The sequence below is a fragment of the Panthera uncia genome, chromosome D4, assembly GCF_023721935.1.
Source record: "Panthera uncia isolate 11264 chromosome D4, Puncia_PCG_1.0, whole genome shotgun sequence".
NCBI classification, from domain to species: Eukaryota; Metazoa; Chordata; class Mammalia; order Carnivora; family Felidae; genus Panthera; species Panthera uncia.
The window spans coordinates 67,745,231-67,760,416 of record NC_064807.1 but is presented as its reverse complement, the minus strand read 5'-3'; the positions used below and the strand labels follow the sequence as shown (position 1 = coordinate 67,760,416).

General features: G+C 41.4%; 3 protein-coding genes across 5 annotated transcripts in view; 2 read left to right on the top strand and 1 right to left on the bottom strand.

The window, feature by feature from the left end:
• CTNNAL1 (catenin alpha like 1) overlaps positions 1–6,762 on the top strand; it is a 65,188-nt gene extending 58,426 nt beyond the window's left edge. Inside the window, exons 15-19 of one of the 2 annotated variants that reach the window (XM_049627638.1) lie at positions 552–600; positions 3,574–3,630; positions 3,776–3,889; positions 4,556–4,639; positions 6,704–6,762. In XM_049627638.1, coding sequence (XP_049483595.1) covers positions 552–600; positions 3,574–3,630; positions 3,776–3,889; positions 4,556–4,639; positions 6,704–6,736 — 337 coding nt within the window. In that variant the 3' untranslated portion in view covers positions 6,737–6,762. Of the gene's footprint in view, positions 1–551; positions 601–3,573; positions 3,631–3,775; positions 3,890–4,555; positions 4,640–4,775; positions 5,684–6,703 lie in introns of those variants that run through there. The other variant, XM_049627637.1, reaches the window with a different exon arrangement.
• ABITRAM (actin binding transcription modulator) lies at positions 6,675–13,327 on the bottom strand. 2 transcript variants are annotated; one of them, XM_049627640.1, is made up of 7 exons: positions 13,010–13,095; positions 12,780–12,864; positions 11,592–11,643; positions 10,763–10,892; positions 8,045–8,121; positions 7,897–7,966; positions 6,675–7,803 (listed from the first exon to the last, which is right to left on the bottom strand). In XM_049627640.1, the coding sequence occupies exons 2-7, from the start codon at positions 12,796–12,798 to the stop codon at positions 7,666–7,668; spliced, it is 486 nt and encodes a 161-aa protein (XP_049483597.1). In that variant the 5' UTR covers positions 12,799–12,864; positions 13,010–13,095; the 3' UTR covers positions 6,675–7,665. The 2 variants fall into 2 exon arrangements, with proteins under 2 accessions (XP_049483597.1, XP_049483596.1); XM_049627639.1 differs by lacking the exon at positions 12,780–12,864 and having other exon boundaries at positions 13,010–13,327.
• A 69-nt stretch (positions 13,328–13,396) lies between these two features.
• ELP1 (elongator acetyltransferase complex subunit 1) overlaps positions 13,397–15,186 on the top strand; it is a 57,663-nt gene continuing 55,873 nt past the window's right edge. Inside the window, exon 1 of the mRNA XM_049627616.1 lies at positions 13,397–13,660. The gene's annotated coding sequence lies outside the window, so the exon portion shown is untranslated. The remainder of the gene's footprint in view (positions 13,661–15,186) is intronic.

The following is a 15,186-nucleotide window of genomic DNA, read 5'->3' as shown; positions in this document are numbered from 1 at the left end:
ATTTTAGAGGTCTTGTTTCTTGGTAGTTTTCAATCTGATGTTCCCTATTCTGATGAGAGTGGTAGCACAAATATTATTATGACTATTTTATATACTCAGCATTGAAACTTAAATGACATGCCTTATCAAAGTTTTAGAATTAAAAATGAGAATTTTTTGAGTTTTGGTCTGATCCTCTTTCCATTATGTAACAAAGGCCTTTTGGTTAAGACATGTTGTCATATCTCATGTATTTAATTTATGAAGCAAAATGAAAAAGGTTAAAAAGGAAAAATAAAATTTAAATATTACTTGTCAGTGTTAAGTTCCTTTACATTATAAAATTAACATATATAAAGTTCACTGAAAAATTTTAAAGTGCCCTAAGAAGTAATAGTTAAATATTAAAGTTGTTTAAGAATAAAGTCACAGTATTATTAGTCTGTTCAATATTCTTCTTCAAAATTTGGGATCTATTAATACTCAAAATGCTCTAAAAGTTTTATATTATACAACCAAATTTCAGGCAGTAACTTTTTCTTAGACCTCCTTGATAATTCATTTTATTTCAGAGGAGAGGGGCCACTGAAAACTTCCCAGGATTTAATTCATCAACTAGAGGTATGTTTTATTTACATTTTATGCTACTAATTTAATTCTGGGCTAAAAGTGGGTAATAACTGGGTTTTCTAAATGATTTACCATGTCACGTTTGTATGCTTACCTGTGCACACACATGTGTAGAGAAAAGTGAAAAAGTAGAGGGCTCACAAGAGCATTTTGTGGAGCGTTTTTGGTTATCTTGTTGAGAAAAACTCAAATATTATCGGGATATAGCAGAATGGGCTTTGCTGACAGTATGTGCAATAACAGTAATTCTAGGTTTTCCTAAGGAGGTGAAAATATCTTGTTAGCAGATGCATATCCTGCACGCTTTCCTGAATGGCTTTTTGGCCTCTTCATTAATGGATTGGATGAATGATATTGATTGCATGAGAACAACACATGAGAAAGCATTTGTCATATGCCTGAGACAGAGAGTGCTTGGTACGGTTTTCCTTCTTCCCTTTCACATCCCTGCTGAGTTAAGGCATTCAGGAAGAGACAGACATTCTCGCACCCACCCTTGTGCCTCTGTGTATCTGTGGAAGTCCACATAGGCCCATCTCAAATTCCCCTCCTTCACGTAGAGGCTTTAGATTGGCAAGTGGGTTGCTAGATTACTTTCCCTAACTCTCACATTAGTTTGTTTGCTTTTCTGGAACGAAGGGCGTTCTTGCATTTGAAATGTGCAGTTTCTATAACCTTTGATGGTTTCCTTTGGTATTCCCGTGTGCTGCCACCTGAGCCCCGTCAGGAAAGGGATTTCACCTTGGGAGGGTGATCATCATCAGAGTCGGAACATTTCTTGTATGTATTTTTTGTAAAGTCAACTATAAATGAGCTATTCCCCTTAAAACAGTTTTAATAAATTCTGGATTCATTCTGTTCAGTTTGGCTCATATCCATTCGAAGTCCTACCATACCACAAGGGATATTTCACTGCAAAAGGTCTACTTGCCACCTTCTTCCTGTGTGAGCTTATTCATTAAACCAATGTCTATTGAATTGACTACTAACTGGTGGACGTGAAATGTTCATCAAATATTTATTGAACTTGTACTGTGTGTCAGATCCTGGGGATAAGTGCTGTTTGGAGAAAAGAGAACAAAACAAAGCCACTGTGCCCTCTGCCCTGCAGCATACATTCTAGTGGGAGGAGGTAGACAGTAGAGAGTTAAGTACACAATGTCCATACATAAGCATTTAGAGATAAAATTATAAAAGACAAAAAGAGGTGATAGGAGGGTGACAAGAAAAGACCTCTAAGGGGGTAACATTTGAGTAATTAATGAAGTGAGAGAGTGAGCAGGGTGGTTATCTGGGGATAGAATATTTCAGGCAAACAGAGCAAGTGCAAAGGCCCTGAGATGTTGGGGTAGGCTGGAGGGATCTGAAGAACAATAAGGAGGCAAGTGTGGATGCAATGGAATGAGCCAGAAGGAAAGTGGTAAAGTATGGCATCTCTGTAGCCACTGGAAGAACTTCAACTTTTATTTTCCAAGTATGATGGAAAACCCATTGAGGGTTTTGATCCTGAGTGGCAGGATCTGACTTTGGTTTTAAAGGTTTTGGGTTTGACTAACAGGGTAAATGGTATTGCCATTTACTTAGCTAGGGAACACTGAGGGAGAAAACCAGATTTAGAGGTTGGAAATCAAGCATTCTGTTTTGTTCAAGTAGTATATAAAAGACTGGTGTCAGGATCGTTCAAGAATGGAGAGAGAGATTTGAAAGTCATCGGCTTTAAGTTGGTTGTAAAACCACGATACTCCAGGAGACAGACATGGATCTTGCTTCCGAGAGGTTTGTGGGCCAGAAGGGAAGAGATGTAAACAGAAAGTGGTAATGTGGGATAATGAGGGATGTATGGGTAAGTGAGTCATTCTGTTTGGTTAGGATCTAGGTATAAAACTCACTGGTTTCCCTTTTAAATTTTTTTTTTTTAATGTTTATTTATTTTTGAGACAGAGAGAGACAGAGCATGAACAGGGGAGGGTCAGAGAGAGGGAGACACAGAATCTGAAACAGGCTCCGGGCTCTGAGCTGTCAGCACAGAGCCCGATGCGGGGCTCGAACTCACGGACCGTGAGATCATGACCTGAGCCGAAGTCGGACGCTTAACCGACCGAGCCACCCAGGTGCCCCTGGTTTCCCTTTTAAAGGATAAGGAAGGGAGTGAAGGATTTTTGACCTTGAGATCAGTTCATCCAATGATAGCAAGGTGCTAAGGCTGTTGGATAAAGGGTTAAGGTTAACCCTGAAAGTATTGCCTTCTCTTTATGTTCTTGATCTAATTCATTACCAAGGCTTGTTATTTTTCTTCACAAACCACCCTCACATTTGCCCTGTTCTCATCTGCTGCCACCTAAAGCTAAGTCTCCCACCCTTTTCTCCCCTGGTGTCTCTTACTCTGAAACATTCTGTTACCATTTAAAAATAATCATCCTAAATATTCCTAATCTTATCTGACCAACCTTATTTTTCACTGTTCTTTGCCATCATCCTGTTCAACTCATTAAACTATAAAATGCATGGTGAATACTCAAGAACCGATCTGAACTGGTCCTCTCAAATGGCTGGTTAAGGAATGTGTACAGATGACAAATTTTATCTTGCTTAGCTGGAAGTAGGAAAGTCCTAACCCTTTTGATCTCATCTTCTACAATTCATCACCTTTTTATAGTTGGGGTATTATAAGATGAGCTCCAGATCCTTCTGGGAGCCTGGACATAATTTGTATGGTTAAGTATCATGTGTCTGTATGGCCCTCCAGAGCAACTGGAGGTTTCCAGGTGCAGAGGAGAGTCTCCAGGGATTGATTCTGCATCAGGTCTGGGAAATCTTCTGAATACAGTTGAACACTTGTGTTTCCTGGGTAGAAGAAAAACTTCAGGAGTTCCATGACAGCTATAACAATTAGCCATGAGTATATTTCTTATGAACTATCCATAAGATATACATCTAAGTAGTGATACTTTTTCTTTCCACTAGGTTTTTGCTGAAGAGGGCTTAAAGCTTGCTTCAAACGTACAAGTTTTCTCAAAACAGGTAATGCAACAGATCTGCCTGCTTGGTGATAGTGGTGATGTGAATACCCACTGTGGGGGTATATTATTAAGGTATAAGGGTATTTAGGGTTTAAAAGATGACGATTTTTATTGAAGTTATTATAACTTCCTGAATTATTTTTCAGCTGAAAGATGATGACAAGCTTATGCTTCTCCTGGAAATAAACAAACTAAGTCCTTTATGCCACCAGCTCCAGACAATAACTAAGACACCTTTGCAAAATCAAGTGTTTCTAAAGGTAAAAGGCAGAGTGGGTTATTCAGGGAGACGCTTGAGAAACTTTCACACTTAACCAGGTTTGCTTCTAGCCCATTTTTCAAAGAGTGTTATTACCCACAGAAGGGCAGTTTACTTCCATTTTTCAGGCTTTGATTCCAAGAGTCACTTATCATCTGTAGTTATAACAGACTCCGGGGAGCAGTAGGTTCACTAAATTAGCTTTTTGGACATAATTAATTCCGCAACACTGAGCAGCTACCCTTAAATCCTGATGTCATCACATGTCTAACCAGGGCCCAAATTCCTCAGAGTAGGGGCTCCTGTTGTTTGTCTCAGGGAATTTAAGCCTCTGCCAACAAAGCAGAGTGCCAGAAGTTACAAAGTAGGGGGTTCACTGCCACTATTTGGAGTGTTTTAAAAAGCACCTAAACAACTCGAAATAGAACTGGTTGATTTTCCATCCACTCTTCCTTGGGGCTCCATGAAATAGGCATGAATCCTGATGGCAGTCCTGCACTTGTATTCTGGGGCGTCAGGTCAGCTCCTGTGCCCTAATCCTTATGACTTTTGAGATCCTTTAGATTTCCATAATAATGAAATGTTATCAGTTTAAAAGTAAATCAGTGACACAGTCTTCTGAAGTACTCCTTCTAGAAGCTGATTTGCTTGGCTGTTGTCATTATAGGTTGATAAGTGTATTACGAAGACAAGATCCATGATGGCTATTTTGGTCCAACTTCTCTCGCTTTGCTATAAACTGCTGAAGAAGGTAAGATAATTTTTCTGTCTGAAAATCACATTTTAAAACTAGTTTCAAGGAAAATGCAAAAGAAATAGTTACTATTTAATTTTGTAATTTTTATTGTAAAAGCAAAGGAGAAACTAATTGCCTTCACTCTTTCCAGCTTCAGATGGAAAACAACAGATGGGTCTCAGTTACCAATAAAGACTCCATGGATGGTAAAACTTGAGAAGCTTTTGGGGGCAGATCTCTGGAACTGCATGTGGCAAAGCTGATATTTTAAAAAAGCAAATGATCCTTTTTATTTTCAGAAATTCAACGATTTTATAAAGAAAACAGTGATGAAATCTTGCTTTATTTTCTGATCATGAAAGTGATTGTGAAGCTTTTGACAACTAATAAATGCCATGGTAGTTTCTAGATTCCTAATTGTGGTGTGAATTTAAAATGGCACATTGCCACTAACAACATTCTTGAAAGTCAAACCAAATATCCCAACTGTCTTAATGACAGTTTAATCCAAAGAAGCTGCTTTGAATATGTGCTCACCTTTGGCCTAAAATACCTTAATCTCCTCTTTTCTCTTTTTATTTAAGCTTACCATCTAGAACATTAATTTTCAGCAGAAAACATATAGTCGACTGGGTGAACCCAGGGGTTTCCTTAAATCTGTGGATTCTTCAATTGCTCTGTGCACCGATTGTGACTGGCCTCTTTGCTGTCCTGTCACAGATCATCCATGCTACGAGCACACATTTGTTCTCTAACACGCATTTCATAGCACAGGTGTCTCTTGGGCTGCATGTGTCCCTCCCTCATTCCCAAACGCAGGGTCATGGAGCTCACTCCACGGAATCCTATAGGAGCTCACTAGGAGATGGCGCTCACTTCTCCTTCCACCATAGCTGGCCAGTCTGCTTCAATATTAGCTGGAATCCTAAGCCTATCTTACTGGTGTAAAAAAATAGTCTTTGAACTATCCTTTTCTGTGCTGACTGATGGAATGGAAAACATGAGAGTAATGGAACCGAGAGGTTTTAAAATAAATTCTGAATAATCGTTCATTTTGTATATGTGCCTTTGGAATGTTCATTATAAAACAAACAAACAAACATTTTACATCTTTTTAATTTTAGGGTTTAAAGCTTTTCTTGTTTTTGTTTGGTGTGGGGTTTTGATTGAAGGATCTGGTTTATATGTTCTGTCCTTATGGTAAACTTCATTTTGAACTCTTTTGATAGTGCTTATATCCCAGTGCTTTGAAATTCATTTTGAAATCTGATAGGACATGTCAGTTGCCAAATGGTGGTAGTTATATAAGCTTGTCTGATGATCGTTATCTGGGTCATCCATCACAATCAATATTCACAAGATCCTGAAGAACCACAGTACTACCAATTAGTCGCTATTTTATCGAAGGAAACTAAACTTACTGTAAGCCTTCAGGAGAAAATGGGATACATTCAGCTTGGTCAGTGCCCTGTATAAAATTATCAAGCATGGTTTTTATGCCCTGAAACCAAAATATTCTTGAAAACTACAAGGGAAGTAATGGGAGAACAGTGTGAGGTAATGTTATATGTAAAATACATATGTGTATATTACATACATACATACAGTGTGTATACACACACACACACACAATTACTATTTACTATCTTTAGTATCTTTGTTTTATGGTGTCTTCAGCTACTCAAAATGGGGATCTGCTCGTTTGTGCTTAGATTTTCAGCTCACGGCACCATTGATGTAGGTGTTTGTAGAGTTACTACCTATATTGTGTCTGGTGCATATATTTAGGGGATAGTCATGCTGGCACTCAAGTCAAGAAGTTTTTCTTGTGAGTCAAAAATAACTTGTAGATTTACAGAATACTTTTACGTTCCTGAAATGAGAATATTCTGCTAAGTTCAGGTGGGGTGAGGAAGGGATGACTCATGACTTCAACAGCATGAGGATCCAAAACCAAAGGAATTCACAAGTAAAAGGCGAAAGGTTTATGCGATCTGAAGAGAAACCTGAGCATGCAAAGGAGTTCACAAGTAAGGTGATTTCTTCTGTATTAAATTAAATCTTCTGTTTTATTTACAGAGATCTTTAAATGTACACATATTGCAGTGCTGAAGAAAAAATTACAATTTAAGAAGCCCTTTTATTTGAAATTTAGTGTAAATAAAGACACAATCTTAAGCCATTATTCAGTTTTGTTTTTAGTTTAGATGATGTAAAGGTTTTTGTTCCATGCAAAGGCATGTGTGTCTTGGGGTTACAGCAACCTCTTGGCTGGCTACCCCGTAGCTAGAGCGTGAGACTGAGCGACTACAACACTGTATCAGCGCACTTCCCCGCTAGGAGAGCCTCTTCCTGATTCCGTCGTTTAGGAAAGCCACCACCGTGTTCCATTCGATTTGGTTGCAGAGAGGAAGGCCACCCCAGAGGTGTAAGGGGCAGAGGGGGTATAGTCTACACTCTGCCTCTCCCCTACAACCTAGAGGGAGAAGAGCTGCGGCTGAAGGGGCGGCACTAGCATTTTTGGTAGCGTCCGTCAGACAAAGATTCAGTAAAAAGGCCCAATTGTTTACCTTCAAACGGAGGGAAAATTGAGGCAAAAACAATGATCATGCCATAACATTTCAAACAGAAGTGTGTCAAAATGTAGTATTCACCAACGGGTTACAGGATGACGGGTAAATTATTTTTACTTTGCTACTTAAAACATAGGTGTCTTGTCCAAATTTTCCTCAAAGTGCTTTTGTTTGTTTGTTTTTAATCCAATAAAAAGAAAACCAAAAAAACCATCCCTTGCTTGACGATTGTTACGTAAAAGCAAAAGGAGAATTGAGTGAGTACATGGGCAGGACAGAGGACCAAACAGGAACTGAGGCTTGTTAGACAAGACAAAGACAGGAAAGTAGGTTAAGTTTTAAGATGAGACGTGTCTGTGGATGGCTGGGTGTGAAGCATGCTTCACACGTGCTGGGTCTTGAGAGCTCTGATCGCTCAGGCCAGGGAAGTGTGCGCACGCCGTGCTGTGTGTTACTCCTTTGCGGTCCTCATGATGTGGCTGTCGTGGCAGTGATGCGGCTCACCACGACTTCTTCATACTGTTTTTGTGTCAGTAACCCATCTGTTATGCTCTTACTTTCTTCAAATTTGGGCAGCACAACTGCAATGTAGCCTTCAGTGGATGGCTAGAAAGGAAATAGAAGATTTAGTACTGTCACATGTGTAAAATCAGGTAAAAAGTATGTGGATGGGATCATACTTTTTTCTCCCCACTTTACCTTCTCTTGTAGAATAGATGGCTTATGGAGAATGTTTTCATTCACTTCCATCAACCGTCCTCTGACACAGCTATTTAAAAAAAAACTGTTTTGAAGAAAAATATTACCTCCCTTGTTTCTTCCAAATTGTGGTTAAAAAGTAACTCACCTAGATATGGTGTATTCTTCTCCATCTGAGCAGTAAATCTTACACAGAGGTGCAAGCTCTGTTAGAAACTGTGCCCCCTGATAATAAAAGGGAAGAAGTTATTAAGTAGTGTATGTGTTCACTTTCCTTTGAGAGGCAGCCCTCAGTGTTAGAATATATCCCTGGAGCTAGTGTTTTAAATAAAAATGGCTTTAGTACAGAAAAAATATTCATTTATTCAAACATTTATGTAAGTGCCTACTATAGGGCAGCTATAATCGTAGGCTCTAGGGGAAAGAGCAGACTAAGACACCTGAGGTAAAGCATACTTTAAAGATTAAGAATATATTTTATCAACTTTAACAGTATGGAGGTTCCTCACAAAACTAAAAATAGAACTATCCTACGACCCAGCAATTGCACTGCTAGGCATTTATCCAGGGGATACAGGTGTGCTGTTTCAAAGGGACACATGACTATCAACATTAGCCAAAATATGGAAAGAGCCCAAATGTCCATCGCTGGATGAATGGATAAAGAAGATGTATATATATACAATGGAGTATTACTCGGCAATCAAAAAGAATGGAATCTCGCCATTTGCAACTACTTGGATGGAACTAGAGGATATTATGCTAAGCGAAACTAGAGAAAGACAAGTATCATATGACTGGAATGAGGAATTTAAGATACAAAACAAATGAACATAAGGGAAGGGAAACAAAAATAATATAAAAACACAGAAGGGACAAAACATAAGAGACTCTTAAATATGGAGAACAAACAGAGGGTTACTGGAGGGGTTGTGGAAGGGGGGGATGGGCTAAATGGGTAAGGGGCATTAAGGAATCTACCCCTGAAATCATTGTTGCACTATATGCTAACTAACTTGGATGTAAATTAACAAAAGAAAAAAAGAAAAAACAAAACAAACAAAAAAAAAAGAATGTATTTTATCAACTGTAAATGAGAAAGTTACACATGGCCACGTAAAGATTTCAAAAGTGTAAGAAAATCCATCAATAAGCAATAACGTAAAATTCAACATGACAGAGTATGACAGTAATATTATACAAAGTTACTTTCATTAAGACCTAACTTATTTTTTATATTAGAACTTACTAGATAAAGGAACTTCTTTATTAGGGTTAATTACTAACACTGCTTGAAGCAGTTATATTTTTCTAATTAAAAAGGATTCACTTTGAGGAAAGTTTAGAAAAATAAAAAAGTTTTAAATAGCAAATAAGAATAGTTTACCCATTATCCTGTAACCCAGAATACTGCGTTTTGACATTCATCTGTTGGAAGGTTAAGGCATGGCTGTTGTTTCATGTACTCCACTATATGGGTGTGTCTGGGGGAGGTTCTGACAAATATCTACAAGGAAGCTCATGGGGAACCCCTGCATGCATGTCTCACATGTTGCTCATTTTCCCAGAAATTTTTCCTACAGTGAACATGGGTATTTGAGGTCAAGATGCTATTCTCCATGACCTCTCTACCACTCAAAACATTAGATAGCACACAGACGCTACCACAACTGGCTTTAGTCCTCCACACGTGGGTATTTCATTTCAAAACACTAGTCAGTGTGACTCCTCACTTCCCGAGGAGGGCTGAGGATTTGTCCCTGAGGGTGTGTCCATCACTGGGTCTGTATTAAAAGAGCAGAAATGTTTTGACCCCTTTTGTATCACCTCCCTTGGGAGAATCAACGATTGGCAGTGCTGAGATTCAATCACATCTTATCTGTAGTGGGTTCCACATTTAGGTACTTCTCTATTCTTCAACAGTAACAATAGTGTTACTATTTTGGACAAAGATTTATCATAGGAACCTCACAAGCACTAGCTGTTATACTTGTAATTTGCAGACTTTATTTTTTAAGAAAGGTTCGTGCTTTTCTAAGTCCATGTGCTTCGTGAGCAAGGAAAAATTAATACTTGTAAGGTATGTTATTAGGGAATTTCAGGCCTACAAAGGGGAGTATAGACAGGGTCTCCTAGAACGATGAGGGTAATTAGCAGAAACTCTTAGTATCAAGTCAGAAAATGAAGGAGCTAAATCATCCACTGAAACTTTCCTATCCTGTAGCTATGTTAGGAGACTTCAGTATGTTACTGAATTGTCCTTGGTGTGATGCTCTCTTTTAATAAAATGTGTCCACCCTGCCTAGAGTTGTAGAGGGTAGAGAGAACATTACAACTGAGCACTGTGTGGTGCTACAAGGTGCTAAGGTGACTGGATCTGTATCAAATTGGCAAAGATGAAAGAATGGAAAATGGTGAGGAGCAAATACTGTTTTTTTTTTTTTTCAGACTTTTTTCCCCACTATCTCAGGATATTTTTAAATTTATATTTGAAAATACATGTTAAAGAAGAGTTGGTCACCTAAGTTTTAGACAACTCAAGATGCTGGCTTCATAAAACTAGAAGAGACAAAAATATCTTGTTATATTGGTATTAAAGTTGTCCTTTCAAAGGTCCGCCTTCTCCATCCTCCACCCTGGGAGTGACAGGAATGGTGGCACAAAACCGAAAATATGACAAATCCTTTTCCTCCTGAAATACCTCATTTTTTGGTCTAAGAATTTCTTTAAGGTTAAGGTATTCTTAAAATTAGCACATCAAACTGTCAGGGAAGTATGCTGAGCACATATCCCTGGATTCTAAGACTGACTGGATCTGTCACTACTATGACATTGAAGATTTAAGTGGACAATTACAGGAACGTACCCGCTTAAATTTCCCAGAGACCTTGTTCTGAAGTCTACTACAGTTGGTGCTGATTTGATAGGAAATGCTTTTGATTGTTTTTCCACTTTGAAGAACTGGATGAGATTCTGCCAATGTGATGACACATATGCTGTAAGGAGCAAAAATGTGGTGCTGTGTTATTGTTTGGAAGAATTGTTCCTCATACGACACAGTACTCCTACTCACACTATTGTTTTCCCCCATTTTCCTCTGGCTACTGCTGGAACTTAACTAAGACGGGAAGGCAATAATAAAAGAGGAGAAGTGAGGGGGCGCCTGGCTGGCTCAGTCGGTTAAACGTCCGACTTTGGCTCAGGTCATGATCTCACGGTCCGTGAGTTCGAGCCCCGCGTCGGGCTCTGTGCTGACAGCTCAGAGCTTGGAGCCTGTTTTAGATTCTGTGTCTCCCTCTCTCTCTCTGCCCCTCCCCCACTCACATTCTGTCTCCCTCTGTCTCAAAAATAAGTAAATGTTAAAAAAAAATTAAAAAAAAAGGGGGGGGGGATAAGTGAGACTGAATTTCCTTCCCAGAAAAAAGAAGAGCATTAAAGTCATTAGGTAGCACTGAGGTTGATGAGAAGGAAGGCATGCCCTCTCCATGAGGGTCCTCCATTTGGATGTTTGGTTAACCAAGTTTGTTTGGAGTAGACACTGAAAGGCTCATTCTTGTCAGCCCAACTCTTATAATAAATGCCATTTCAACATAGTGCTAGATAATCATTTAATGACCATTTGTTCAATCCAAGACCATACCAGGCTACAATACCAGAAACTTTTTTTTATAATTTAAAATTCCCAATTTGCTTACCGATTGGAGTGCTGTAGTATACAGTGGTCCTCACAGGGTTTGCCTTTGACATCTAGAAGAATGAATGACTGTTGATTGGTGGGTCAGCATTTACTCCCACTGTGTGGTACTTTCTTTGGTTTGTACAGGTAATTCTGAAGATTGAACACATACTGATCCTTGGTATCCCTTTATTACCCAAAAAGATATACATAAAGGCTTCCTGTAAAGTATTTAAAGGGACCTGGCCCAGAAAGAATCATTCATTCAATATTAAAGTGATTGTGATGGAAACCAATTTGACAATAAATTTCATATATTGAAAAAAATATATTAAAGTGTTTGCTACCTCTTTGCTCCATCCTCACTTGAAAATGAGTACACTCGGGGACGCCTGAGTGACTTAGTTGGTTAAGCATCGGACTTTGGCTCAGCTCACGATTTCACGGTCTGTGGGTTTGAGCCCTACATGTCCTCTGTGCTGACAGCTCAGAGCCTGGAGCCTGCTTCGGATTGTGTCTCCCTCCCTCTCTGGCCCTCCCCCATTCATTCTCTCTCACTCACTCAAAAATAAACATTTATATATAGATAGATAGATAGATGGATATTTAAAATGAGTACACTCATTATTTCTATTAGAAAAAGTGCCATTAGCAATGCATTCTTTATATAATACAGTAGCATATGTTTTGTTAGTCAATTTTAGAGTGACCAACTCTTTCTGATCTACCCAAGACGGTCTTGATGTTAGCTCTGAAAGTCTCAGATTCTGGGAAACACCTCAGTTTGGCTACAAAATTATATACCACAATATTTAAAAAAATGAGTACACCTATTATCCCTGAATGAAAGGGAGCAAGTAGGGCCTAGACAAGAGTCCTCAACGATGCTCGCACCACTGATATGTACTGCGTACACAAAGCAGTACAACAGGATACCTACCTCCAACTGATACGTGTATGGTACTGGCAACTTTTAGTAAAACTGTTAGATTCTGCTTTCCAAATGCCTCTATTCGAACCCACCTCTTCTCTCCATCCCTGCGTCTATTATAGTTTTCGACCTCATTTAAATCATTGTGTGTATGGCCACTGCTATAGGATCGAGCCCGTCGAAGCTTTTCAGGCCCTCACGGCGAATGCAATCCAGCCCCTCCCTTCCTTGGTGGGGACCTCACCTTAGACTAGTATCTTATCGCAAGCGACCCACCCTTGAACTCGCACTGCATCGCCAGCCCCAGAGTGCGCCCGGCTGTATCTCAGGGCCCTGAGTCTGCAATTGCCACTCCTTCCGTCTAGAAGAGAACAGAGAGATCCAGTTCCTCCAGACGTGGCGAGGAAGCACCGGGGCGCGCGCCCGTGGCTTATGATCTGTCACCACCGTCCCTACAACATCAGGCCAATGCGGCCGAACAGAGACCTACATCATTCCCCTCTTACCGGCTTTGTACCAACGAGTGAAGTAACGATCCACGAGCGAAGGCACTGCGGGTCCCTCTGCCCCGGGGTCGGTAGCCATGGCGACCACGGTCGCCACTACCACCGCTTTCCGGGACCCGAGCACTTCCTCTTTGTTCGCCCGAGGCGAGGACGTACTTCCGGCGCGCGGGTCACGGCGTGCGCACGCGTGTTGCTCTCCTGGCCCGGCAGATTCCGCCACCGAAGCTTCTCAGTACGGTGCTTTGAAGTCAGACGTCAAATTGGGGACCGAATATAGTAGTGTGGGCGGGAGGGCAGAGGGACAGAGGCGGAGGGGAGGCACAGCTCCCCACCCTACCTTGCCGGGGCTACGGAGAAGGCCGGCCACGCCTCCGCCTCCTCGTGACGTCACTCCCGCGCCAATGTTGGTGTGTCCCGTCTGCTTCGCACGCTCTTTGCAGTCTTACGCGTTGTCCCTTCGACCCCTCTCCAGCCACTCCTCCCGTGGGTCCAGCGGCCCGGGGCCCCAGTTCGCGTCCCGAAAGCTGGAGAGCCGCGGGCCGAAAGGGGCGTGTGTGCAGCCCCGGGCGGGCTCCGGAAGGGCAGGCTGCGCGTGGCTGAGGAGGCGAGGGCAGAGCACCGCTGTTTGCGGATCCTCGCAGCGTGGCGCAGGTGAGCATTCGAACGACTCACTCCGGGCGGGCACGGAACCTGGCGTGTCCTCAAGGGATGTCCTGATGAAGAGGACCCCCGAGCGTGCAAACTCTCCCTGCTGCAGGAAACCCGGGAGTGGAGTATGGCGTGATAACCTTTGCCCTTAAATTCTCTTTTTGGAGACTTGCCATCAGCGCCATCCGGGGTCTGCGGCAAGCGGCATGCTGGGGAAGACGTGTTGCTCCCCGGTCGGCACATTGACCAGCCTCCGGATTCCTTGCAGGAGGGGACAATACCGCTGAACAATTAATGCACCAAATAAAGCGAATCAGTTAATGTGCGACTGTTAGTGAATTGGATTTGTGTTGCGCGCTGCTTCTGGCATCTTTTTTCGTGGAGGTGCCCCCTGCGCTTCTCGACCTAATGTGGTATATTATGTGGTCCTCTCTCTCTTTAAACTGTGACCTCTTTGTAGGCAGTGACAGAGTCCTCTCTTGTCTTCAGATCCTAGCACTTACCAAGAGCTTAGTAGGTGTTTGTGTAGGCCACAAACCGGGTCATGGGATTAATTAGATATTGTGCAAAGAATTGAAACTGTATTGACAGCAACAGAGCTAACCAGTGAATAGTTTAATATTAAATATGAGCAAAAAGGAGGGAAAGACTGTTTTCATCTTGGGGGACAGAGAGAACAGAAATGCCATGTCCTCAAGCAGGAGGAACTCACTTGAATAGGATAATAGCAGTACTTCGATTTCCAGGTTGTGTTTGATGTGCTTGTGAGACATCCTGGTGATAATAGCAGAAGGTTGAAAATGTGGGTTCGTTGTTCACTTTGGGGACGGTCAGAGCGAGACATTTAGATCTAGTCAGCACATTAGTGAGCTGCCTGGTACTTGTAGTCATGGGCACAATAATTAGCCAAGAGGCGAAAGACTGGAGGAGTTGCCAGAAATTTCATAGAGGATGATGGGTGTGAAAAGTTAAAGAAGTTTTTTGAGCTTAGAAGGGTTGGGTTGGTGCGAGGTAAATTAATAGCTCACCTTTGTCGGTGATTTTGGAAGCTCTGTGACTTGAGAACTCCAGTTGTTTGCTATGTTTGTCACGCAGGGTCCAATCAGGAAAGTAGAAACCACACAATATTTCAACTGAATTTAGCATGAAGAATTGGTTAAGTAGCTATTTGAGGAATAAGAAGCAAAAGAAAGCAGTGAGGTAACATAAAATGTGAACTGATGAAGGTAGCTGTAACACTTAGTTTAGGGCTTAGGTTGAAAACAAGGGAAGATGGAGTTATCATGACCTAATCTTGGAGGAGAGGCATCGTAAAACTGGACTCTGACTTCAGGTGTTGATGACTCTGAAATTCAGAAGAGTCCTGTGTTCTGGATTTCAGTGTCTGGAGAGAGACTGCCGGGTTAGTGCTAGTGTCGTTTGGAGTGGGGCTGATGAGGTTGGTGCTGGGAGTGCCAGGGACTGGGACCAAGGGCCCCTCAAGGATGGAGGCCCATTGCTGGGACGACAGTGACTGGTGTAGCAAGATA

Bases quoted from the DNA above. Each gene is read 5' to 3' on its own strand.
- ABITRAM (XM_049627639.1), bottom strand. From the start codon at position 13,088: ATGGCTACCGACCCCGGGGCAGAGGGACCCGCAGTGCCTTCGCTCGTG. The intron at 7,967-8,044 runs GTGAGTTACTTT...TTTTTTAAATAG, and splicing joins GAAGAATACACCATATCTAG to CTGTGTCAGAGGACGGTTGA. The intron at 7,804-7,896 runs GTAAAGTGGGGA...TTTCCTTTCTAG, and splicing joins CATCTATTCTACAAGAGAAG to CCATCCACTGAAGGCTACAT.